The sequence below is a fragment of the Barbus barbus genome (assembly GCF_936440315.1).
Source record: "Barbus barbus genome assembly, chromosome: 3".
Taxonomy (NCBI): domain Eukaryota; kingdom Metazoa; phylum Chordata; class Actinopteri; order Cypriniformes; family Cyprinidae; genus Barbus; species Barbus barbus.
The window spans coordinates 19630473-19656829 of NC_136731.1; the positions used below are offsets into that span (position 1 = coordinate 19630473).

The 26357-nt window shown below is 43.7% G+C and overlaps 1 protein-coding gene across 1 annotated transcript in view; it reads right to left on the reverse strand.

Moving 5' to 3' along the window:
• The window catches only part of LOC306856683 (noelin-2-like), a 92069-nt gene extending 75388 nt beyond the window's left edge, over positions 1-16681 (reverse strand). The window contains exon 1 of the mRNA XM_079396073.1: positions 16349-16681. Within this exon, the coding sequence (XP_079252199.1) occupies positions 16349-16405 (57 nt within the window). The 5' untranslated portion in view covers positions 16406-16681. The remainder of the gene's footprint in view (positions 1-16348) is intronic.
• Between the last annotated feature and the right edge of the window lie 9676 nt (positions 16682-26357).

Here is a 26357-nt window from a genome sequence, read left to right on the forward strand (position 1 = left end):
TCTCCCTCTACGGCATTTGCATCTCTTGCCTTCAAATCTCTCTCCATCTCGCTCACTCTCTCTTTGGCAGGTTATCTTTCTGCAGGAGATGCTGCATTGTCACACCTGAGGGTGGTGAGAGGGAAAATATGTTCTGAAAAGCAACAAACAGGGACAGAGGGAGATAAAAAAAGAGAAATCAAGAAAGAAAAGTCAGGGGAATGGGTTGCTAGTATAATGAAAATGACAAATAAAATCAATTTAATATCTCAATTGTTTCTCCCACACACCAAAGGTCCTTTTTCGTGGTGCACAAGCACAATAAATTTCTGTATAAATCTTTAAAAATCCAATCTCACATAAAAAATTCCCATTAAACTGACGCATTTAAGTATGAATAGTTTTATGTATGATTTACTTGAAAAATAATTTAGCTTGTTTCATGAATAATCGCATTGAGATTATTTTTATACAAAAATAAATCAAAATAAAAAAGACTAAAGTTTCAGAAACAGCCTCAACAATGTTAAAAATAATATTTCTCTGAAATTCTTCCTGTACCAAATGATCTTAACTATGGTATCCACAATAAAGCAATAATTTATTCAGGAATTTACATTCTATCATCATTTACTTTCTTGAAAGTTTGGTGTCAAAAATGTTTTTTTTTTTTTTTTTTTTAAGAAATGATTACTATAATAATCAGAAATTACACATTTGTAATACATGTGACAGTTAAGACATTTATGTTACAAAAGATGCTGTTCTTTTGAACTTTGTGTTCCTCAGAGAATCCTGAAAAAATATTTCACAGTTTCCACAAAACATAAGCAGCAACATTTTTTCCTCATTTATAATAAAGAATGTTTCTTTGAGCAGCAAATCAGCATATTGGAATGAATTCTCATCATGAAGGATCATGTGAAGCTGATGACTGGAGTAATGATGCTGAAAATTCAGCTTTACCGTCACAGAAATAAATTACATTTTAAAATATATTCAAATAGAAACCAGTTATTTTAAGCTGTAAAACAATTTCACAATATTGCTATAATTTTACTGTATTATATTATATATTTTACTGTATTTTTGATCACATAAATGCAGCCTTGGTGAGCACAACAGACTTCTTTTAAAATCAATTAAAAATCTTACCGACCCCAAAAGTACTTTGGTTCACACACCGGAATTTCATGAATTTTAGACCAGATTTAATGTATCACATAAACATGCGTAAAAATTCAGATTCAGATGACATCAGTTAAGTATCAGATTTGAAAGTGGCCCAAATCAGATGTGAAAACAACGTTTTTGCTGTTTACATGCATTCAACAAAATCCTATCTCTGCCAGATATTAGTGAAAACATACAAAACGTCTCAGGTTACGCATGTAACCATGGTTCCCTGAAGGGAACGAGACGCTGTGTCCGGAGACGCTATGGGAACGCCTTCAGCGTGACCATGCTCTGAATATGAGGTGTAATCAGTCCGAAGGAGGGCGAGTCATCACGAGCGGGGTGACGTCACGACCAGGAAGCATAAAAGCACGTGCGGCGGAGCCAGCGTCAGCTTCAAATCATGAAGCAAGCGCGGGCAGGGATGCCGGAAGTGTGGCTAAGAGACGCAGCGTCTCGTTCCCTTCAGGGAACCATGGTTACATGCGTAACCTGAGACGTTTTGTATGTTTTCACTAATATCATGGGACGCTATGGGAACGAGTCTGACTCCCAGCGGCGGGGGACGCTCAGAGGCCTCGTATGCCAGAAAGATGGCATCCACTATCCACCTGCTAAGAGTGGGCTTCGTAGCAGGAAGACCCCTCTTAGGGGGACCATAGCACACAAGCAGTTGGTCCGATTTCCTCCACAGGGATGACCTGTGGATGTACGTGCCCAGTGCTCGCACTGGACACATACAATTGTGCTTCTCCTGGTCTGGCTCCCTGAAGGGAGGAGGACAGAAGGCCTGGAGTACGACTGGCTGTGGCACGACCGATGGGACCTTAGGTACATACCCCACGCGGGGGTAGAGAAATACTTTCGCCATGCCGGGCGCAAAGTCAATAGAGGCCGTAGACAGGGCCTGAAGGTCACTCACCCTCCTCAGAGAGGTGATAGCCAGCAAGAAAGCGGTCTTAATGGTGAGGAGTCTATCAGTTATCTCCTCAATAGGCTCGAAAGGTGCCTTGCACAGAGCCTCCAGAACCACAGCCAGGTCCCACGTGGGGACGTGGGAGTGTACCGGCGGCCTCAGCCTCAGCGCACGGCGGAGGAAACGTGTAACTAGGGGGTGTCTACCCACTGTCTGGCCACTAATAGGGGCGTGGTATGACGAAATAGCTGCCACGTAGACCTTAATAGTGGAATGGGTTAATCCTGCAGAGAAACGGGCCTGCAGGAACTCCAGTTCTGTACCAACTGGGCAGTTGACTGGGTCGAGCTGGCGGTCCCCGCACCAAGAAGTGAAGAGCCTCCACTTCAAGGCGTACAGTTTCCTCGTGGGGGGAGCTCTGGATTAGAGGATGGTCTCGACAGCCTCGGTTGACAGACCGGACGCTAAGAGCTGTGCCCCCTCAGGGGCCACACCCACAGCTTCCATAAGGCCCGGCCAGAACGGTGCTACTAACAGTAGACTGACCTCGTCCCGGCGCACTCTCACCAGAACTCCCGGGAGCAGAGCGATCGGGGGAAAAGCATACAGATGAAGCCTCGGCCAAGTCTGTACCATAGCGTCCAGTCCCAGAGGAGCTGGAGCTCAAATCTGCTTCACCACCTCGGGGTGAAGCATCCATTCCCGGGCCTCGGCCCCCGTCTCGACAGGACGTCTGCTCCCACATTGAGATGCCCAGGAATGTGCACAGCTCTCAGTGACAGGAGCTTGCCCTGGGACCACACAAGGATCTGGTGTGCCAGCTTGTACAAGGGGCGCGACCGCAGACCTCCTTGGTGGTTGATGTAAGAGACCACTGCCGTGCTGTCGGTGCGCACCAGCACGTGGTGATCTCTTAGGTCTGGGAGGAAGTGCTTGAGTGCACAGAACACAGCTAGGATCTCTAGCCAGTTGATATGCCACGTCAGGTGGCGACCACTCCACAGACCGCGGACAGGGTGGCCACTCATGACCGCACCCCAACCGGTGAGGGACGCGTCCGTCGCAAGCGAGACGCGGCGACAAGGAGCTCCCAGCACCGAGCCCTGAGACAAGAACCAAGGGTTCCTCCACATGTCTAAGGCACGAATACAGCATGACACTTTGACAGCGCAGAGCGGGTTTCCCCTCAGGGACACCCCCTTGGTCTTGAGCCACCACTGTAGGGATCTCATGTACAGCAGGCCGAACGGGATCACGTTGGACGCAGCTGCCAAAAGCCCAAGCAGCCTCTGCCAAGTGTTTCTCTGAGCTGGAGAAAGCACACTTTTCTTGGCGTTTATCTCGATGCAGAATCGCCCACCGCTCTGATTCGAGCGAGAATCAACCAATCGTCGATATGATTGAGTATGCGGATGCCCTGCAGTCGCAACGGGACTAGTGCCGCATCCACACACTTGGTGAAAGTGCGGGGTGAGAGTGCTAGGCCGAAGGGAAGAACCCGATACTGGTACGCTTTGTACCTGAGATGAAACCTGAGACCTGAGATGAAAACTCGCTGGGACCAGCTGCGCCCTGGAACAGCAGCAGGGTTGGCAGACAAGTCCCTGGAGGGCACTGAGGTGAAGCGGTCACCGTGTGCCGTGGTGTAAGCCGCTCCACCCCAGTAGGGGTCGCCCTCCACCATCATGGGGCTCGCCCGTCAGGACCTCTTGGCCGAAATGACAGCCCTCAGATCTGCCTTCGGCTCGCGAAGTCCCCGGCGCAGGGCGCCGCTGGTCTCGGCTTCTCTGCGGGGGAGCACGAGAAGCGATGCTTTGCTTTTGCGCATCCCTGCGCAAGGAGCTGATATGCGGAGGACGCTGCCCCCGCCCAACAGCCCCCTGCCGCCTCCTGTGTAGAGGTGGCGGCCGCGAGCGCCGAAAATACTTATCCAAACGGCTAGTCTGCGGCTCAGATGCTCTCTTGGGGGACCAGCTGATGTCAAGCTTGGCCACTGCCCGAGTAACCACCTCTAAAAGCTCCTCATATTGGGGCGAAAGAGGCAGCGAAACCTCGTGAACGCTCGTCACATCAACCTCCTCGGAGGAAGAAAGACGCAGCGTCGAACCCTTGTCTCGGGGGGAAGAGACCGCTTCCAAACGAGAGACGTGGCGCCAGATCTGCGAGCCCCACGAGTGCAGCCGCCGCTCTGCCTCGGCAGAAGCGGGACCAACACTGCGTGGAGAGCTCGTGAAGGCTCCCTCCTCGAAGAGAGCCCTCCGGGTGCGGAGTGTAAGCAGCGACAGCCGCTCGCAATGAGGGCAATCGGGTCCCTCGAGAGCCGATGCCGCATGCTCCGCACCCAGGCAGACCACGCACAGATCGTGTGTGTCCCCACTCGTAATATAGCGAGGGCAGGGACGAACACACAACCTGAAACGCGATCTGGAATCGCCCTTGCATTTGGGTATCTTTTAATTTTTTGAAAGACAGACAACACCAAATAAGACTGACACACACAGAGCGCTTTGCTGAATGACAAAAAGCTGACGCCGGCTCTGCCGCACGTGCTTTTATGCTTCCTGGTCGTGACGTCACCCCGCCCGTGACGCCTCGTCCTCCTTCGGACTGATTACACCTGATATTCAGAGCATGGTCACGCTGAAGGCGTTCCCATAGCGTCTCCGGACACAGCTCAAAGTTCCTGGAAGGGAAGCGGAACTGGCTGACAGTGTAAATGTGACCTTTCCATAAGAGTTCACTCTCGATTAGCTTTGCACCCTTGCAGCGTGTCGCATTTGCCAAAACAAACAAAAGCGGAACTGGCTGACAGTGTAAATGTGACCTTTCCATAAGAGTTCACTCTCGATTAGCTTTGCACCCTTGCAGCGTGTCGCATTTGCCATCGATGGGCTTCATATATTACATTTTAATTCATTGTGAACAGATGGCCACATTTACTTGTAGCACGAAACATAACGCAGACTGACACAAATGAGACACCAAAGTGACAGTAGGCTTAAAAAACGTTGTCAATATATTTAGTACTGTCAAGCCTTGTTGTTAAGAGTTTTGAGAGCAAATTATAGTGTGCATTGTTCTGTTACCAAATTGAAAAGTAGATTGCTTTATTTTAAGATGAAACTGTTGCATAGATACCACTGCTAAAGAAAACCGTGAAATCTTTCCATCACAGTAAAGCGGCCTTATGCATAAAAAGAACACATATATGTGAAGTATGTTGCCAGGTGGCACACATCGAGCACATTCTCAGCATAAAGAGTTTAATATCACACGGCTTGAGGCTCTGTGTGCAACTGCCATATTTATATTCCAATCTTCCACACCGAAAACCCACATCGCAGGGCTCATAAAAGATTCATTCGGTAGTGGAAAGCAAGGTCGCACAGGAAACCGGTCAGAAGGTACTACAACACCAACATCAGGCAAATGCAAAGCGGCCATGCAAGATCCAACCGGCTGGCAGCCCCAGACTGGCCGCAGATGACCCTGCCCTTGCTCGCTGTGTGTTGTCTAGTTAGGGTGCATTCTGTGCACGTGTTTTATTGGGTCATAATGTGCGGTGGCACTAGTGTGTGCGGCTGTGAACAGTATTAGTAGGCCAGAGCAGGGGAGGACGAGCCTCTCACTGACTGCTCTCGCGGCTGTCAGAAAAATGTCACATTCGCTTAGAATCAAGGCCACAGAGCCGAGGGAGCCCGGCAGACCTGATACCTCATGCCTGATATTCACACCACCAAGCAGACAGAGCTGTAGCCCGATACAAAGAGAGAGAAAGAGAGGCAGAAAACGATGACACGCTGCTTGAACAGGATGCTCTGTTAATCTGCTGCTTGGATGACGAAACAGATTCAGCAGAACTAAAAGAAGAATTTCATGTACCAGCTGTACTAAATGTAATTTAATAATGTCAAACCAACCACGCTGTGTTTTTTTTTTTTCTCATGGGGTAAAATTGAAGAGTCCTGTGGCTTTTTATTTTGGGCGTTAAAGGAAAGTGACATATATTTGGGGTTGGATTGAGTTGTAGCGCTTTAATGTTACAGCCTTCTGCAGCAGAGAAGAGCCTGGGGGTCTCCCCTGGGGAACGAGCTGGAAACAGACCCTTCACTCAAGCTGTCATCTAAGGACGCGTGGTTAGGTGCTCCATTAGGCTGTGGGACAGTCGAACATGCACATCTGCACATCGTCGACATTAACAGAGGCACCTGGAGGCCTATAAAAGCTCAGTCAAGACACCTGGCGTGGTCAGCTTAGGCCATTGTTCCCCTGAGCCCTGCTGGAGTGTGGTGTCACACCAGGACAAACATGCTTTCATGTAGCAACATTAGTGAATGAGGAAGATTTTTTCCTGTTTAGTCCTTGGGCCAGGTTTGAATCAGGACACGGAAGGTGAGAGTTCACAAATTTACCCGAACATGCTGCCGCAATGCTGCTACACCTGTCAAAGAATCTTCAAGCAGATGTTCAAGTGTTCATACAAACCTCACTAACTGCTTCCGAAAGTGCCTTTCATAGTTCACTTTTCATTGAGGTTTGCCACTGCTTACCCCAAAAGGTACACTCACATACAAATGGAAATGAACATTGAGAGGAAAAACTCAAAGTCATTACCAATAATTAGTAAAAGAGAAATACTGAATCCATTAGTTAAATGGTCGCCTCAGACTGTTCACAGGTCGTCTGACGATTATTGTACACAGAATGACAAGAATTGTTTTGCAGAAAAGGGAAGTTTTAATCTGACTAGCTGGCTTAATGTATTTTCTGGATGTTTTATCAAATTTCGTTGTATCTTATAATGTTCATTGCATTAAATCTAGATATTAAAACATTTTATTTATTTTTTATTTATTTTTGGGGGACACATTAAAAAATTTCCAAAATGGGGGGGTTTGCAGTGATGCCAGTGAATTTTTAGTTATATAGTTCATAATAGAACCACTTTTTTTCTTTTTGTAAAGAACCTTTTAAATATAATAAAAAACAAACAAACAAACAAAAAAAAACAGTTATCCACTAAAGAACTGTTCCATAAATGTTCCATGAATGGCTCTTCATGGAACCACTGATACCAAAAAAGAAAATAATTAAAAAAATGTAGGACTGCAACAATACAAAAAAGCATTGATTGAACAGATAATGTTTGAAACATTTTAATGCACAAAATTTCAAGCATGTTTTTCCAGCAAAACATTAGACAACATGTGTAATAAAAACTAAAATTATTTCAAATATACCTGCTTCTAAACCGCCAAATAATGAAGAAGAAAAAAATGGCAATGGTTACATTCTATGTCAGTCAGACTGTCTCTTCCTGCCTACGTGGGCAGTTGGCCAGAATATTCAAGTTTGGTGTCTCTGCATAACCAAAATATTTCCAGATTAGTGGGTGTTTTCAAATGTTGGGTTATATTTAACCGTTTTAGCCAATTTGTTAAAAATAACAAAGACTCACCCCTAAACCTAGCTCCCAGTGGGTTAAATCAAGACAGGTAAAGCTGTTGAAAACACTGATTGGTTTGAAAATGACAACCAGCGTTCTGCAGATATTTATGGGTGGAATAAGTTGCAATGTAAATTTGTAGGCCAACCTGAAGGTTTAATGCCCAATAGGTTGCCCTGTGAATATTAAATGGGTTTAAAAATGTCTGTGGTCCATTTGTAGCAACTTTAATTTTCAAACCTCAAGTAGTTTCGGTTATTCTGACCCAGAGAGGATTTTCTTTTTTCACAAAAATGCTACTTAATGTTATCCCACTGGTCTAAACCTTACTGACTTTGCACACAGAGATTTTTCCTTACCTTGTTACACTTGTGCTATACACAGTCAAAATTAACCAGCCTATAAAAATTGCTCATAAATCTTTATAATTACCAAATATAGGATTCAAGTTTTTTTATCAACTCGTTTTCTTTTTTTTAATTAGCAGAGGTTTCATTTTTTTTAAACTTACTGATACATGTAGTTGGCCTTATTGATCTGAGCTTATGCGCCTGTTTTTAAATGAACATTGGCAAAATTATCCACAGCACAAGGGTTAAAGCACACTATGCTTTAAATATTCACACTTGATGTACTTTGTGTAATGTTATGTTGTATAACAAAATGTTAAAGTAGGAACTATTAACAAAAGACCTTATTTTACTCATAACTCCAAAACCACAATCCTAAAAATGCTAACATTTTGTAGGTTTTCCTGTGTGTTTGTGAGGACCCACAGAAGTGTCAACACACATTGTGAGCCTGCTCTTATGTGGATAAATAAATAAATATTGATAGCAGCAGGTATTCACACAACTGTCATGCAAGAGACAAAACCTAGAATCTAATCTCACACTTCTCTTGTTCCTCTTTCCTGCAGAAAACACAAACACCACCACAGTTCCACAGCAGTAGCATCTCTGTTCACACTAGACATGTGGACTGGCACACACACACACACGCATTCTATCCACATTCGACCCCTCCGCTGTGCCACACACAATACAGGCCCATCAGTGGGTCCTAATCAGCCACCTCTCACAGTGTAGGCTGTGCTATTCAATCGCCTCATCTAGCCATGCATACGCGCATGCTCCCTGATTGTAATGCATTACAATTGAATGTTAATGGGAACACTTGAAGGTGGGCGAAGGGAGGAGGGCTTATTCATTTCTCATTGCTTGTTAGTGCGGCTCATACGCTGCCTGTGACATTATTATGATGTCAACTATAGTATCATTATGAGCAGACGCCCCCGCATGTGAAAATATTAACACTATTTTCTGTGTCCACCTGCCATTGTGATTGTCACAGCACAAAAACTACAGGCAATGGCTAACTAACATGTACTGTTCGTTCAGCACCTGAGTAAGAGGAAAAATACTCTCCATACCAGCAGGTAGCAGAAGTCTATATTTCTCATTCAAGTAGGGAAACCAAAAGAGCTAGGACTGGATATACAAATAACTATAGACGTAAATAACATTGTACTTCACGATTTTCACACCGATAACGCTTAACTTCCTGCATTGCAGATAAGAATGCTTCTCGTGGATCGTCTAGATTTCGTCATTTGCTTGCTTTCATCCATTGCGTTTTTCTTCTTGCGCAATGGTTCAGTGAGCTAAACAACCAATCAAAACGTATCTTGTTCACCAGTGGGCTCCTCTTCCCATTCAAAATGCTCAATTGGCCAGAAAGCTGCCGATGGGAGTCCAACTAATGCCAATGGTGCCGAACACACCTCAAAAACCAAGCCGACAGACACTCAACTATGGCTCGATATTGGCCGCCGGCTTGGTGTCACGGCCTTAATGAAACGAAATGAATTCAAATAACGTGCTTCATCAAATTATTTCATTATTCTAATGAAGCAAACTACAAATAAACTAACACTGGCACGTAATAAGTATGAGGCTTTTTTAATCATTTATACATTTGTCACGTTGCACTTGGAGCAAGGAGCGAGGATACACGGAGAATTTCAACAGCCAGGTTTATTTAGATCCAAAACATAGAACATGGAGCTTGGGGTATCGACGAACAATACAGGACCTGGGAGACAGGGAGACATAGGGCTTAAGAACACTAGGAAATCAACGAGGAAGACCAGGAGCAGGTGGGAAGTAATTAAACAGGGCTGGAGACAAAGGAACTAATGATGACAAACGAGGACAGGAACAGGAAGGCCAAATATGGGCACGAGAGGAGGGGGAAACAAGACACAAGACTGACAACATTAGGCCTATCTTCTGTCCTCACTGTGCCCCTGTTAGCACAGCAACTTGACAAGTCACTAGCGGCCTTGTTGTTGTTACTTTTTAATTGTCTTCTGTTCAACGAGTCTCAAAAAATGAACTGAAATTACACACTGTATGTTTAAAAAAAACAAGCTTGTGCAAAATCTAGCACAGGGATGGACAACTTCCTTCCTAGAGACGTTATCCTGCAGAGGTTCTCTCTATCCCTAATCAAACACACCTGAAAAATCTAACTAAAGTCTTCAGGATTGCTTTACAATTACAGGCAGGTGTGTTAGATTAGAGATGGAACTAAACTCTGCAGGTTACAGTGGCTCTCTAGAACTGAAGTTGTTCATCTCCAATCTACCCACATTTGGTGTTTCAGATTGTGAGCTGTTTTTGACTGGCTATAAAAACCAGGGAAAAGTCACCAAAAAAGGGGACTGTACCCAGAAAATAGGGAACATCTGGTCAGCCTATGATCGAGGACAAATGACAAATGTAGCCAGGATTACACCTCTAATCTTCTGAGACACTAACTGGGATGTTTAATTACCACAGAGAGTCACGACAGATTAACATCTCATCCAAAGGACAGCACATTTATATTGTCCCCAACATTATTGTGGGTAGGGTTAGGTATCGTTTGAATTTTATCAATTCCAATTTTGATTCTGCTTATCAATTCTGATTTTGGATTCCAATGTGATTAAAAAAATTATATCAAACATAAGCTATTTATTCTATCTCTTTTTACAAAACAGTTTCAGTTGCAGCTGAATACATGAACAAAAAATCAGCAGGCTACATAAAAACTGGACTCGTTTAAGAGCTGTTTTTTGTGCAAAATAGAGCTGCATGATTCTGGATAAATTGAGGGTTTTTTTTGTTGTTGTTCTCATGAATCTGAAGAAAAAACAACTAAACAAAACCACATATAATTTATGAATGAATGAATGATTCAGTGGCTCACTCAAGAACAAATCTCTTGAATTATTCAAAGACAAATAAATTTTAACAGCCCCTTTTTGCCACCTACTGGTGTAACAATGTAATCGATGATTATGATTATTATTATTATTTGAAATGTCAAATGACTTTTTATTGTTGTACAGCATGACACAAATTACACTATATTGATGTGCGCATGCCCAGTAATTTTAGTTATATCCCTTCTAGCCTTAACCCACTTTAGATTAGCGAGCAAGGTCCTGGCAGATCGCTAGATCGGGTCCTCACAGATGAAAAAATAAGTGCACACAGGAATCGATAGGCGGAATCAAAATTTTAATTTTACAACAAGTATATGATTCCTGACCTGGAATTGGATGTTCGATTCCCAACCCTAATTGTGGGGCATTAAGGCTCAGGTAGGCCTACACTTCATTTTCCATGTTCCATCTTGCGTACAGTTGAGCGTGCAAGCCTTACAACCTATACGACTTTGACCATGAGTGTGCACGGACACACACACATCCACACTATCTAGTGGACTGTTCTTTTCAAGCACTCAAAATCACTCACACAAGTGATGTTGTCCATGCACAAGTTTGCACAGACACAAAAACTGGCCTTCACACGAACAGCATGCACAGACATCAGTTTTGATCAGGATGAATTACATTACGCAGACCATCCAAGAACCAGAGCAGAACACTGACAAGGGAAGAATACTTTCAACACAGACCATCAGGTAAACACTTGGAGCACGTCTGTATTTAAGAGGTCTCCCATCTATGTAAAGACCAGGCTCAACCCTGCTTAGCTTCAGTGGGAAACCATGCAAGAGTTTCATGCAAGAGTGGCCACTCTTGTTTGTGCTCGGGGTTCTGGTGGAGAGATTTATGCCGCTGGTCCTGGGCCTTTTCATTTGTCTAATTCCCCGTTTGGAAGTCGGACCAATGGCTGGCAGAGCACATCCTGTCCGATTTGCCCGCACGTCCTTGATCTCAAAGGCAACTGAAGATTTGTGCCCTTTTTTGACCGCCGTCCAAGAGCACCATCGCCGCTCCTGATATGTATTAGTCTCTCAACAGCCAAAATTTACTATGAGGCCATTTTCATTGCCAAGCTAACTTTAGAAAGGAGGCCTAATAGGTTCGCACACATTATCTCACATCTGATCAAATGGGTGTATAATAGGCCTTTTAGCTGGTGGGCAAGACGAACTGACTTGGACTGGACCAATCATAATTCAGAGAATGGGCTTTCACGGCACAGCTTTTTTTAGGCTGGATGTGCCCCGAAAGTAGTGATACTCTCCGGGCAGCTGCTTGTATCTGGCATACTCTTGTATCTGGCATACTCCAGTGCCATGCAAACACTCTGTCCTAGCCAAATCTGGCTGGATCATGCTTATTCGAATCGGACCAGTTGCTTATTAGAATCGGACATTATTTCACAAGCCCACAATAGTCAAAGATAAAAAATTATGTTTTTACCAGCTGTAAATAAAATGACACCCATTCATATGATCCAGGGAACCTTCGCTTGACCCCGCGTGACTAATAACTCCTACAAGGACAGCAGAAATTATATCTGACTGCAGTTTAACTGAAATTATTAATTTTGTCTCAAATTTCCCTTTTAATAAAATCTCGGGTCTGCGGCAGCCAATTCCTACCTAGCTTATTATTAAATGACTGTATTTAACTGAATTCCAAAGTACAACCGAGAATTTCTAGCGAACAGTGGGTCTAAAGCACATTATTTCACTTCTCTCCAGCTGGGTGGCTTTCCACTGTGAACGGCTTCTCTATTTCTCAAAGGCCTGCACGTTTAAACAGTCTTATTAAACAATTGTAGCCATTTGCTTTTGATGCATGTCTCCGGTGTATTTACAAAACAAAGTGAAAAAACGGGCCGCGAACAGATTTTTATCAACTTATGAGGATTTTGTCTCACAGTTGCAACCAATTAGCACCTCTCCCCTGCAGAGAATTTGATATAACAGGGCTAAATAGTGAGTAAACAGACAACCCCCTCATTTCACAAGCTAAAAGTGATGGTTTTGCATCTCTCAACATCTCTGGGGGTTGGCAAAGTGTGGCCACCGAGCCTCCCATATCGTTCCTTTTTTTTAAATTATAATTTCATTGATGGATAGCTTCAAATGGAATCAATCTGCCTTCCAGCTGAAAGGAGCTATCCGATGCTCTCATGACAGCTCTGTGATGCCATTAAAGCAAGGAATGATCAGACACATCCAGTGGGTCCCTTAAGCTGCATATCTAAGCTAACGTGTTTGCCTCTAACGCACTAGCTAATTACATTTGATGAAGATGTTGATTGCGCGCAGATTTGTGGCTAATGTCTGTCATTGTGTGGCTGCGGAATCAGCACTTGTCGCTGTCAACGTATACAGTACATGATTCAGACTTGAACGCGTGGATTTAAAATGTCAATCTGTTTAATAATGTTTTAAAATAAACTAATTAAAGTTTCTTTAAGATGCCTGCGTGTTAGTGCGAAGTGGTAGCCCTCGCTTTGAACGGTGCTAATGATAGCAGTCAATAGATGTCCGATCCCAACTGCGAGCAGCCACTCAAAACTAATTAAGAGGATGAGACCCTAATAAACGTACATCTGTTGATACAGACTCAATAGGTTTGCCTATAAATAATACAATGCGCTATGAACCGAGGGAGAAAAAAAAAGCAAAAATGCCATTTGCGTCCAGTGTAGCAATAAAGGTGTGCGAGCTGATTCAAGTGAATGATTATTGAGCGAATCATCGCAGAGAGCTAAGAACAAAACTAGCTTTTAATTCATTAAACTGTTATTGTTGCTAATCTGCATTCTGCTTTAAACTCTATGTTTCCCAGAGTCTAATTAAACCCGGTTCAATCCAGTTTTATGGCCTAAATAGAATTTGATCCTCTGTTTGTCCTTATTTAAGAACGCAATGCACATCGCAGAGCATTTTACACATACATATGGACATGCATAGAGATGCACAGACGTGTGAAGTGTGCTAAGTGTGCAAGGGATGTAACCCCATCATAAAAGGGAATCATCAAGGTCGAGTAGGTGCCCATCTGTATCACTGGTTGTCAGGGCCTCAGGGCATTATGGGAACTTAACAAACACAAGTCATGAGCGAACAAGTGAATCTGTCTCATTTGAACGTTGCATATTTCACGGTTTGCACGAGTGTGTTCATGTGTGTTAGTTTGAAGGTTTGTGTGTGTACGGCTACATGTTTGTGAAAATTCCTTTGCATCCCATGTGAAGTAGTGCTAGCAGGATAGAGAAACACCAGAACAATTCATCCATTTTTCATGTCTACATTTCTACATCAGGGAGATGGGTGGTGCCATTTCTTCTCTTCTCCATTTAATATTTAATGCAATCACTTACAACAAATTGTCCCCTTGGGCCAATTATGAGAAGTTTGTGGTGAAGGAATAGAAATATACATTCCTATGCATGCCTACAGGACTCTCATATCTTTTAGTGATGCGTTCGCATTTACATATCCTAATGTATGTCTGGAACAGCAGCACTGGCAAATTTGCAAACTGTGCACACATCTTGTACCGTATCATTTCCTTTCCTTTCCTCTAATATTAAAATCAGTCGCAGACTGTTTAACATACTGCTTTATAGAGCACACAGGTTACATCTAATCAAATGCATCATCTCCAGTCTCTAATTATGCCACACAGTGGAAAGTCACATGCTCTTGGGTTTTATTTGATTTTTTATTTTTTTTTAATAGCATATTAAACTAGCATGTGATAAAACAAAATATAATGGAAATAGTTCTAAAGGTATAAAATGATAAATTATATCATTTTCCATTCTAGACACCACTGACAATAAAATAAAATAAAACACAGCAGAGCTGTTCTAACACAGTTTCAAGAACATGCCTTAATTATTTATTATGCAGATGTTAACAAATTTATGGAAGACCAGGGAGTGTTGTAACACATTATTTCAGAGTCTGTAACAGTAATTTTTTTTTATATATAACTTTGGCATGATTATATTCATTCTGCTATAAATCAAGGTATTTCAGAAATCTACAGTAGAATAATCGGTGTAAATTAGTGTCAAAGAGTGCTGCTGTTACATCCTACCTAAACAGCTGATTGTATTAACAGAAAACATGGACATTATAAATTTGGTGCATGAATGTATTGCGTTAATCGAATTTACTTGTTCAGCATAATTATTTCCTAACCCCTAACCCATTCATCTCACCACCTAATCTAATTCAAAAAAGTTAAACATGTAAGGCCTAATACAAAACAGCACATCAAATCAAATAAAACAAAGGCTTGCGTCTCTAACAACATAATAGACCTTGATTAATAGCTGTCTCATAAGTGTGGCAAATGCAGTAGAAGTACAATGGACATTTTTACTGTACAACCGTTCCCATCTGCTCAGTCAGATGACACATTTACATTTATGCATTTAGCAGACGCTAGCGACTCACATTGCATTCAAGTTACAGTTTTTACATTTTATCAGCTCTTGCTTTCCCTGGGAATCGAACCCATGACATTGCTAGCGCCATGCTCTACTATTTGTGCTACAGGAAAGCCCCCAGGAAAGCCCAGAAAGACACCAGTTCTGTCATTTAACAACCATTTGCATCATTCTGCAACAAATTAAAACATACTGTAGATGTAGACTACAACATGTTAGCATGTCAGTGATGTCACTCTGTAGCACATTCCCAATTGGTTAAATTGATGGTGTTACAACTCACCCCGTGTTACAGCACTCTCCAGCCACTCCTACTATTTATTGCAGCATAACGCAAACTGAATATTGACTAATTGCACTGCTGGTTAAACCAGAATTTAGAAAGTTGTGGCACAGGTAATAATTCACTCCAAACAGAGTAAGGCGACTTCAGCCAACATAAACGCCATTGGCTGAGCGCTGTCCATGGTCCTGACCAATCTGGCCATAGATTTTCATTGCGTGAATCCTAAATACACAATTCTAAGAGTTCAAATTAGCTATTGATAATTAACAGCTGAAACGACAACGACTGATAGAAGAGTAGTTTTGGCGAGTCTATCAAAATTTCACACTCAATTGTAGCCTGTGAAATTTTCGCATGTCTGATTTTGCCTGAATATTTCTAGGTCAGGTAATGCGCCGTCCTTCACTTCAATTCACATCTGTCACTTCAGCTCTCATCAGCCAGCGCGAGGAAATCTCACACTCGAGGCGAACAAACAAAAAGAGCTCTTACAAGTGCTTCTGTGACAATACGAACAGTGCTCCAACAAACACAAGTCTGGATGTGATGAAACGTTCAGGGTTGAGGACTGTGATTCATCGCGAAACTTTTCAGCTGTCGTCCTCTTAATCGAGTTCCCAGATTCTTAGAAAACCTTCCCTGCGTCTGTGATTTATTCAAACAACTCAACAGTGATTCAGCCATTAACCTCCGATGAGCTAATTAGAGTGCACTTGTTTAGAAACTGATCATCAAAGAAGCCACTGTGCATCTCGCAACAATGCCTATTTACAACACAGGTTGTGATGAAGAGCAGCGTTTCGCATGCTACGAAGGCATCTTACCTCGCAGGGTATAGTAGATAACATCAGCAGCAGGAACATGGCACTGAAGAGATGCATTCCTCTCGAAATGACAGCGTTCCCGACCACCAGCAGCACTCGGACACTTTCGTTTTCAGAGCTCTCCTGCCTACCTTAAGCTCCGCGCAGGATTCTGTCAGTGATCTGTCGAGCGAGCGCGACGATCCACATCCACAGTTCCCTTCTCAGCAGGCTTTTTGAAGTGGGATCGACTGCCTGAGCTCGAGTTGCAGAGGTTGGAAGGTGACTAATGTGCTTGCGAAGCTCTGACGCTAGGAGCAGCACACATTGACGCTCTGGGAGAGGAATCAAAGAGATGCCCTGCTCGAGATGCAGCCCAGCCGCTCCAGTGTGTGTGTGTGTGTGTGAGGGTGAAAGGGGAGGCTTTGTATTGACAGACCAGTCTGTTGCACAAACAATGGATTTTTGAGATGGGATGAAATGACATGCATATCCCCAGGAGAGCTGTGACATTATGATACGGGCGGTTTGATGATTGGATTAGACTTTGAGCAGCGTATTAGCGGCGCTTTGTATGTGAAAGAGAGTTGCTGACAGTTAGTGGAGTCTCTAAGTAAGGGATAATCTACGCAGTCAGCTGGTCATTATTGCAAAAGAACTCCGACAGGCTGATCAAGAGGTGTCTTGTATCACCCTGAAGGGGGTTATTTTGTGATAATGGCCAGCTTATTGCACATTATCCCAGTTGTTAGGGCTACTTAGCAAATAAATAAATAAACAGACATAAAATATTAATTTGAGAGAAGTTGTTTTGTTTAGTTGTGGAGGCTGTGGACAGACTGCTGCAATATTTAGGAAATGTAGGTTTCCCAGATGAGTGTATATACAATGAGGCCATGACAAATGGACAACGTTCAAAAATAGTTGACCATTTTTATGTGAATATCAATTATGAGATTGGCCAGTGAAGCCTTGTAGAGCCAAGGTTTTCAAAGTAAGGTTCAGGGATGAGTGATGGGGGCCATGGCAGAGAAAATAGTGTACACAAATAAGAATAAATAAGAATAATAATACCTTAACAAATTATGACATGCTATGAGGTTATTTCTAAATTCTTGGATTCATTTCAAGATGATATTTCACACAAATAGTATTAAATGTGTATATGTATATATATATATATATATATATATATATATATATATATATACACACACACACACACACACACACACACTATATTTTGGAAAGGCATTTCTACTTTTATTCAGCAAGAATGCATTAAATTGACCAAAAGTGACAGTTTAAAGATGTATAATTATTTATATAGATTTCTGTTTCAAATAAATTATGTTCTTTTTAACTGTCTATTCATCAAGGAATCCTGAAAAATAAAGTTTCCACAAAAATATTAAACAGTACAACTTTTCTTTTTTTGAAAATTCAGCTTTGCCATCACAGGAATTAATTACATTATAAAATAATTTTACTTTACAAAAAATATTTTTGTTTTAAAAACATAAAAAGATCTTACTATTTAATTTTGTTAATTTATTTATTTTCAATTTGTAAATATGTAAAATATTTTTATTTGTAAATGTGTCTTTAAATGTGACCCTGGACCACAAAACCAGTGATAAGTAGCACGGATATATTTGTAGCAATAGACAAAAATACATTGCATGTGTCAAAATTATCGATTTTTCTTTTATGCCAAAAATCATCAGGATATTAAATAAAGATCATGTTCCATGAAGATATTTTGTAAATTTCCTACCGTAAATATATCAAACCTAATTTCTGACTAATATGCATTGCTAAGAACTTCATTTGGACAACTTTAAAGGCAATTATCTCAATATTTTGATTTTGTGCACCCTCAGATTCCAGATTTTCAAATAGCTGTATCTCAGCCAAGTATTGCCCTATCCAAAAATTTACTCTTATGACTGGTTTTGTGTTCCAGTGTCACGTATATGAAAACAAATGTCGGCCTATATATTATGAAAGAGATCCATTACAACAAGATCATCATATTTGGGGGTCCATGCATGGCATTATAAATTTGTGAAATGTTATAGGGTTATACGTAAATGTTATAAATGTAATAATGTTAAATCATTAATGTATCAGAATCAGAATCAGAATGAGCTTTATTGGCCAAGTATGTTTACACACGAGGAATTTGTTGTAGTGACAGAAGCTCCACAGTGCAACAGAAAGACAGCAACAGGACAGGACACAGATAATAAAAGAATAATATACAAATATCCAAATGGGCAATGTACAAAGCAGCAAAAACACAATATATAATATAGACAACTATGTATGTACAGGTCAAGTATGTGCAAATTAGAAATGAGAAAATAAAAATAAAATAAGTGAGTGTGGTGAATGGATAATGTATTATAGTTGTGTGTTCCACGTTTATTGTTGAGTGTTCATGAGATGGATTGCCTGAGGGAAGAAACTGTTCCTGTGTCTGGCCGTTCTGGTGCACAGAGCTCTGTAGCGTCGACCAGACGGTAACAGTTCAAAGAGGGAGTGTGCTGGATGTGAGGGGTCCAGAGTGATTTTACGAGACCTTTTGCTCACTCTGGACAAGTACAGTTCTTGGAGAGTGGGGAGGGTTGTACCAATGATTCTCTCAGCTGTCCGGACTACCCTCCGTAGTCTTTTGAGGTCAGATTTGGTAGTTGAGCTGAACCAGACAGTTATTGAAGTGCAGAGGATAAATTCAATGATGGCGGAGTAGAACTGTTTCAGTAAGTCCTGTGGCAGGTTGAACTTCCTCAGCTGGCGAAGAAAGTACAACCTCTGCTGGGCCTTTCTGACAATGGAGTCTATGTGAATATCCCACTTCAGGTCCTGGGAGATGGTGGTGCCCAGGAATCTGAATGACTCCACTGCAGTCACAGTGCTGTTCATGATGGTGAGTGGGGGGAGAGCAGGGGGGTTTCTCCTGAAGTCCATGATCATCTCCACAATTTTGAGCGTGTTAAGCTCCAGGTTTTTAAGACTGCACCAGACAGCCAGCTCCTTAACCTCCTGTCTGTAAGCAGACTCGTCACCGTCCTGGGTGAGGCCGATCAGTGTGGTGTCATCTGCAAACTTCAGGAGCTTGACAGAGGGGTCTGTAGATGTGCAGTCATTGGTGTAGAGGGAGAAGAGCATTGGGGAGAGTACGCAGCCCTGAGGAGCTCCAGTGCTGATGGTACGAGTGCTGTATGTGAATTTACCAAGCTTTACTAACTGCTGTCTGTCTGTCAGGAAGCTATTGATCCACTGACAGACAGAGGTGGGGACAGAGAGCTGGGTTAGTTGCTAACCCAGCAGTATAATGGTACATAATGGTAGTATCAATACCATTATGATATTTTAGCATGACATACTGGTAAACTGGTTAGTTTTGCACATGAAAGCAAAATTTTCTTTAGGAAATTTATACATACACACACACATAGTATGACTACTACATTTAAGTTGGGTGGTACTGAATATGGTGCAGAACTAACAGCATCTTTACCATACTGTACGATGTATACTTTTGTATCAGTTGCATCAGTGTTACACACTGCAGTGCTGTTACTGTTTCTTCACAGTAAGAAGAAGCGTCCCTCTGTGGGAAAAATATATATAAATAAATAAGAATAAAAAATGTTGAGAGACAGGAGTAAGAGAAGCAGAACCTCTGGATGTTTGTAGTAGGGAGTGTGTGGTAGGGCTCTGATCGCCCTGGGTTTGATGAGGTGGATTATATTTTTTGCCCCCAAGCAATATGAATGTGCATTAATAAACAAAGATGCCAGAACGCACACTCCTGCATCAAACTCCGGTGCAAATGCCTGCCACTCTCAGTGCATTATTTATGAATTATGAAGAAATATAAGCAAATATATAATGGCCATAGTAGGCCTACTTGTTGATTGCACTTGTTTAAAAGCAATCAAAGTTCATGTGAAGGCTGCAGGCCTTCACATGAACATGAAATCTTTGACATTTAATATTAAGTGTTGTAATAGGAATTGCCAGTTTGGAGAACCTGAAATGCAGAGATTGGAGTGTCTTAACGTTTGTTGAGTAGTGATATAAGTGCATATTATTTACAAAGCTGCAGAAAATCTACTTGGTTTTTAGTGTCAGTTTTCATTGATGCATATCAGATAACACAAATGAGATTGCTAAATCTATCTGCATTGTTAAATATGCATGACAAAAGCGACTATTTTACAGACACACACACACACACACACACACACATACACACAGTGGGCAGAAAAAGTTTTGTGTTTTCTGAGGCGCAGAGCCAAATCAGGAGTTCTCTCTCTCTCTCTCTCTTTCTGTTTTTGCACACTTGGCTGCACACTATGAAAAGGAAATTGAGCTAAAGCATCTATATTTTCCCCACTATCTCTCTCTGTCTCCTTAACAGTGGCAGATAGTCTTTTTGTATACTGAAGGCTGCAGGACACAATGTCTAGACCTTAGTGTGTGTTTGTGTGTGTGTGATTTTGCTTATATTCTGTAGGAAGCTTTAGAGAAGTCTGTATTGAGCAGTGATTGTTCCTAACAGCAAAATAGCAACCCTTGAATGCCTAAAGCTTAATTATTTTCCAAATGACACACATGAAATGGAAAATGCTTATTGAGGGAACTAGTTATCCAGCAACAGGCTGCCTTCAGAGGGTAATGTAGTGGTTTTAAGGAGGAATGAACAGTGGAAACAGGAACAGATCGATACTTGTTCATTTAAAAATTTCTGTGCATTGATTCTGTTCCCATCCTGATATGGTAGAAAGACGCACTGGAGTCTGAAAGATGTCTGAGCTGCTGTGTAGTCCACATGTGAAAGCAGCTTAACTGTGTGTCAGCACCATCAGCATTCTTCCGGTCACTTCCACTTTCCCAAGCAAATGTCAAACACTGTCAGTGAGACCCAGGGATATATTTCAGCATACTAAGGGCATACTGTAGCACATTTATGGAAGTGTTTTGATAATTAAAAATTATGACAAATTTGGTTAAAAATTCAACATGAAAAAAATTGACATGAAAAGTCATGAAAAATTATGAGAAGTCATATTTCTGATAAAAAGTTAAAATTATTACAATAATAATTATTACATTATTTTGACATGTATCTCATAATTATGACTTGGTATTTCATAATATTGACTTTTAAATCTCATAATAATGAGATTATTACCACTGCGTGATTTTTGCTTATGTGATGTAAATGGGCTACCATGCTACAAGTATTAATAACAATGAACCAGAGACAATTTCTCTCTCTCAAAAAAAAAAAAAAAAGTACATCACAAAAATATTCCAGCATAAGGGGAGAAACAAAACAAAACAGTAACAAGTGCCCAAATATGGACACTGTCACAAACTCCAAATGAACTGCATTTCGGTGCATCTCATAAATATGCAAAGCATACAGGAATAAATTCAATTCAATTCAATTAAAATATAGGAAAATATTCAAATATAGAAAAAATTGTAACAAAATGTTAATAAAAAATGAAATAAAATAAATAGTTTTTGCATATTGAAACTGACAGAATTTCCCAAACCTCACTTTGGTGCAGGTTTACAATAATATTACTTAACTAATAACTAAAAAAAAATAATATAAAATAAAAATGCATCAATTAGTCAATTTTCCCTCAACATTTTTTTTTAAACCTGTTTGTCAAACATTTGCTTAAAAAAGGTTTCTAAAACATGGTAAATAACCTTCTCTGTTGGCAGCAGTGCACTTACAAAACAAATGATAGTATTGCTTCTTTATACATCATCTTCCCAGCATCATAAAACAGAAAGCTATAAGATCAGAAGCCGGGGATATCAAGTAGGATTTTCAAACATCCAACTCTGATGGGAATTGAGCATCAATCCAGCACAGCTCACAGTTATTTCCCTCGCAGCGTCACTCTCTAGCTGATATTGAGACAATGGTCGTTCCTCAGTCCCATCTGCAAGCCACAGTACCGACTGATGGAGATTCTTATTTGGGGCATAAACAGCCCAAATCTGGTCACGTCGTTCAGCCATTGTCCTCCTATGGGGCAAGAGGTATGAGGAGTGGTTTGTTGCCATAGCAATGTCCATTACGGTCTCAGCAGGAGAAGGTGTAAGAGGCAGATTGCTCGTCGGCCAGAACCAAACATGGCGTTTCACACCCTCCCTTGGGCAGTTGCACATTTAGTACCTGCTCGTAACCAAGGCAACTGGGGCAAGGGCAAACAAAGCGTCTCGGTTACGTATGTAACCCCGGTTCCCTGAAGGGAATGAGACGCTGCGTCGAAGCGCTAGGGGAACACCCACAGCGTGACCGCGCTCTGAATCAAAGTGTAATGTGTCCAATGGAAGGGCGAGACGTCATAGGCGGGTGACGTCACTGACCGGAAAGCATATAAGCACGTGCGGTGGAGCCGGTGTTTGCTTCCAGGAATGAAGCAACCGCCCGCAGGGATACAGGAAGTATGGCTACGAGACGCAGCGTCTCGTTCCCTTCAGGGAACCGGGGTTACATACGTAACCGAGACGTTCCCTTCCAGGAACTCGAGCTGCGTCAAAGTGCTAGGGGAACGAGATGCCCACGCCTCCAGACTTCCAAAATACCTGCCCTGTGTGTATCACTGGGAGCACAGTGAGGGCGAGAAGAAGAGCCGGGAGTGACCGTAAGATCAAGGTGATAGAACCGAACAAAGGTGAAGGGCGTGGACCAACCCGCAGCATTGCAGATATCCTGCATCGAAACCCCTGCCAGAAAGGCCTTGGAGGCCGCCATACTCCTAGTTGAATGGGCCTTAAGCCCCAGAGGCGAAGGGATGCCTGAAGATTCATAGGCCAAGGAAATAGTATCCACAATCCACCTGCTAAGGGTCTGCCTAGAAGCAGGCAGACCCCACTTAGGAGGACCAAAGCAAACTAGCAATTGGTCCGTCCTTCTCCACAGCAGCTCTGTGGACGTATGCGTCCAGTGCTTGCACTGGACACACACAGTTATGCTTTCGCTGGTCAGGCTCCCGAAAGGGAGGAGGACTGAGGGCCTGCAGCACGACAGGCTGTGGTATAGAAGAGGGGATCTAGGAAATAACCCGCTCGAGGGTAGAAAAACGCTTTGGCCAGACCAGGGGCAAAGACGAGATAAGAAGGGGCCATGAAGGGCCTACAAATCCCCACTCTCTTAAGAGACCACAGCCAGGTCCCCGTAGGGACACGTCGTACAGGAGGCCTCAGCCTCAGCGCACCATGGAGGAAACATGTAACCAGGGGGTGTCGACCCACTGTAAGGCCACCGAGAAGGGCATGGTAGGCCGATAAAGCCGCCACGTAAACCTTCAGGGTGGAGTGAGTTACCCCTGCAGAGAAACGGGCCTGCAGGACATGCAGCACTGTACCAAACGGGCAGTTTACTGGGTCAAGGTGGCGGTCTCCGCACCAAGAAGTGAAATATTTTCACTTCAGGGCATACAGTTTCCTCGTAGAGGGAGCTCTGGATTGGAAGATGGTCTCAGCAACCTCGGTTGAGAGCCTCGGCAACGTGCGCTGCAACAGCGAGCACTCACTCAGAGGGGGAAGAACCGCACACGTGGGTTTCCACGAGCGAGAGCGCTAGATCTGGGGAATGCAGGAGGAGATAGGGCGAACTCGTCTCCAACCTGTTCACCAGATCCCTGTTGCCATCCAGAACTCCCGGGAGCAGAGCGATCGGGGAAAAACCGTACAGACGAAGCCTCGGCCGCAGACCTCCCTGGTGGTTGATGTAAGAGACCACCGCTGTGCTGTCGGTACGCACCAACACATGGTGATCTCTTAGGTCCAGGAGAAAGTGCTTGAGTGCACAAAACACGGCCAACATTTCCAAACAATTGATATGCCACGTTAGATGGCGACCGCTCCACAGACCGCGGGCAGGGTGGCCACTCATGACCGCTCCCCAACCGGTGAGGGATGCGTCCGTCGCTAGCATTACGCGGCGACAAGAGGCTCCCAGCACCGGGCCCTGAGACAAGAACCAAGCTTGGCTCCACATGTCTAAGGCACGTAGGCATCGCCGCGTGACCTTGAACATGCGACGCGGGTTTCCCCTCGGGGAGAACCCCTTGGTCTTGAGCCACCACTGTAGGGGTCTCATGTACAGGAGGCCAAAAGTAATCACGTTGGACGCAGCTGCCATGAGCCCCAGCAGTTTCTGAAACTGCCTGACAGTGAGTGACTGGCCCTCTTTCACTCTCTTCACTTACATACGTGCCTGCATCGTGGTCGAATCCCACACCACGCCTAGATAAGTGGTTCTCTATACTGGAGAAATCACACTTTCTTGGCGTTCAGTTTCAACCCCTTCATGTGCGCGAGAACGACATCTCGATGCCGAGTCGCCACCTGCTCTGATCGAGCTAGAATCAACCAATCGTTGATGTAAAATGCGGGGTACGAGTGCAGGGCCAACGGGAAGAACCCGATATCGGTAAGCTTTTCCCCTAAAAGCAAACCTGAGGGACTTCCCGTGAGAGGGAAGGATGGAGACGTGAAATATGCTTCCTTAGATCCATCGTGACAAACCAGTCCTCGGACTTGGTCTGAGACATGACTGATGAGTGTAAGCACCCTGAACTTCAGTCACATGACTGAGCGGTTCAACTGACGCAGATCTACCATCCTTCCTTGGAACAATGAAGTACCGGCTGTAGAACCCGGACTCTCTTCCATGAGGAGGGGCCACCTCGATGGCCTCCTTCCCCAAGAGAGTGTCTACTTCCTGTTCCATGATCAGAGCCTGCTGGAGGCCCACGCACGTGGGAATCACCCCGTTGAAAGGCGGTGGCAGAGCGCCGAACTGAATACAAAAGGCCTTTCTCTACAGTACGCAGGACCCAACGAGATCCATTTGGCAGTAGTTTCCACGCTGCCCGATGGTCTCCTAAGGGAACCAGTCTCTCGAGACTGGCCTCTGGCATGCCTAGAGCTGCTGGCTCGGTGCCCTGAAGCGGAGGACCGGCAGGAGACGGCTGAACCAGAAGCTCTAGAGACCCCCGCAGGGGTGGCGAGCTTCTCAGCTCCGCTACACTTCGGGGCGGAAGAACTGAGAACATTGCTCGCTGGAGCCAGCTGCGCCCTGGAACTCTGGCAGGGTTGGCAGACTGATCTGCCACGCCCGTAGGCTTCTTGGCTGAGAACCCCCTCCCAGAGCGTTAGCCACCACGGCCCCACCTCGGTGGGGTGCGAGTAGCCACGCTCTGTTTTGCGCCTCTCTAAAGAGGGGCTGGCACACGGCAAGGGCTGCTCCCGCCCAGCAGCCCCCTGAGCTAGAGACAGGTGAGGGAGAAACCGCTGAAACGCCGCCGCTTGTCTACGAGCCTCCTGGTACCTGTTGACGACGTGATTGACGGCGGCGTCGAACAGGCCAGAAGGCGCAAGCGGGGCGTCCATGAGGAAAACCCTATCTTCTCTTTCATGTCAGATAGGGTCGACCACAGACAGCGTTTCTAGGGAGCTCAGAGATCAACTTATATTTCAATCAAGTTGAGCCCCAATCCCTCATCCAGCTCTCTAAGCAGGTACGTCAGCTTGGTGCGCCTGCAACACTCTCTTTCTTTTTTTTTTTTTTTTTCAGTGTGCAGACACGCACCAGCCTGACCTGCCGCCGCGAGCCTTCAGAGACAACGCATCCACCCGGGGCATCGCTCTGATATGAATGAGAATACATAACGCACGCGTCGCCTCGGCAACGCGCGCTGATCCCCGCAATCACACTCGCCGCCGTGCCTCAGCAGCGGCGGGAATGCGAGATGTACAGCGGAGAGAAACACAATCAGCCCCCTTTCTCCTTTTTTTTTTTTTTTAGAGCTGACTGCGCGCCGTTCTCATTCATAATATGCTTGTGCAAGCACTGTTTCATTGACACATCCACCTCCTCGGAGGAAGACAGGTGTAGGGAAGGGAAGAGGATAGGGGCTCGCCCGCCTTCCTACAGCGCTAGTGAAACTCACTCCTCTCTTTTTTTTTTTAAAGAGAGCCT